The sequence below is a fragment of the Euprymna scolopes genome, chromosome 38 (assembly GCF_053919585.1).
Source record: "Euprymna scolopes isolate OS-2025 chromosome 38, ASM5391958v1, whole genome shotgun sequence".
Classification (NCBI taxonomy): Eukaryota; Metazoa; Mollusca; class Cephalopoda; order Sepiida; family Sepiolidae; genus Euprymna; species Euprymna scolopes.
The window spans coordinates 43,014,274-43,015,689 of NC_136519.1; the positions used below are offsets into that span (position 1 = coordinate 43,014,274).

Below are 1,416 nucleotides of genomic sequence, written 5' to 3' on the forward strand. Positions count from 1 at the left end.
CAAATCCAGGCAGGCAGCAGATGTGAGCCTATCATGTTGAGATAACTCAAATTTAAGTGCTGGTTGCGGTACTAGTCATTGTTACTGTGGGTTCAGGAGTACCAGGAATGTTGCGGTTAAAGAGCTGCAAAAGTTTGGTATTGATACTGTTGGTCTAGAACTTGGGTGGTTTATGTTTTGTAGACTTCACTTTCCATAATATTGTGGCAATGAAAAATGCTTTGGTTTACTTTGAAACCGGCGTGAGTGAGCATACACACTGGAAAATGTCTTCCAAGGATCTGGATATTGATGAGACCCATACCAAGAATTCAACTGGCTATGAACTTATAGATGAGAAAAGTTGTTAGTGAAAAGCGCTGTATTATCTCATCTCGTGAATCCATTCGGGTGATAGCAGAAGCTGAGGGAGTAACAAACCTAACCGATGATGGCGTCATAATACTTAGTGAAGATCTTATCTATAGATTAAGGGAAATTATTCAGAATAACCTTGAATATATGAAAGATGTTAAGAGATGGCGTTTGACAACAGAAGATATTAATGATGCACTTCAAACAAGTGATATGCAGCCTATACAGGTTCGTAGTTCTCCTGAATCAGTCACATTTAAGCAAATCAAATATGCTGATATTGATTTCATAGAAGATGTAGACTTGAGTGTTTCATATATTGCATCGAATAGCTATAAACCAAAGGAAACTGGAGAACTTGGTATCAAATATGTTTGGTATGCTATTGAATGAGCGCCTAAGATCATCCCGGTGCACGCTGTTGAGGACAAGCCTGCAATTGTAAAAAAAGGAAAAAAATGAGCAACCAGAACATATGGTTCGTTATTATGACTACATGGTGAAAGCAATCCTTGGAGGTGATGAAGAAGCTATGAAATTTGCCTAGTCTGATTTAAAAAGCAACACCTGAACTACGGCGGTCGTTCCGTAAGAGAAAGGAAAAGGTATTGACAGCTTTTACAAAGAAAAAGCTTGGGAGGTGGGTGTCGGAGACGCCACAATATGGGATTAATGGATTTCATGACGTCACTTCCTGTATTGATGTCACTTCCAGTATCGAGTACCGGAGCCCGGCAGTCTAAGATTAGAACTCGGCCAAGGAGATCGGGTGAAAACGCCCTACAGTTGAGGAATGGTATTGCTCAAATCGCTTTACCTGTAATATATGTGAATAAATGTTTCGTTACTAAAAAAAAAATGTGTTCCTTCGTTCTTATTATCATTTACCTCCATAACAATATGATATTTTAATTCTTGCAGATTTCGTATATATTATTATAGAGTAATTGTCCTATAGCATTTCATATATAATAAAGATGCGATTTTACAAGTAAATAATATATCTGTATGACTGGCTTCATCAGCTTGAATCAAAACCGAATCCAAACGTATATAATTTCA

The 1,416-nt window shown here is 37.6% G+C and overlaps 1 protein-coding gene across 1 annotated transcript; it reads left to right on the forward strand.

Moving 5' to 3' along the window:
- Positions 1–333: 333 nt before the first annotated feature.
- Positions 334–747, forward strand: LOC145263265 (TAF6-like RNA polymerase II p300/CBP-associated factor-associated factor 65 kDa subunit 6L). Its single transcript, XM_080120348.1, has one exon. It carries the CDS (start codon positions 334–336, stop codon positions 745–747), a length of 414 nt encoding a protein of 137 aa, XP_079976474.1.
- Positions 748–1,416: the final 669 nt, after the last annotated feature.

Bases quoted from the DNA above. Each gene is read 5' to 3' on its own strand.
- LOC145263265 (XM_080120348.1), top strand. From the start codon at position 334: ATGAGAAAAGTTGTTAGTGAAAAGCGCTGTATTATCTCATCTCGTGAA.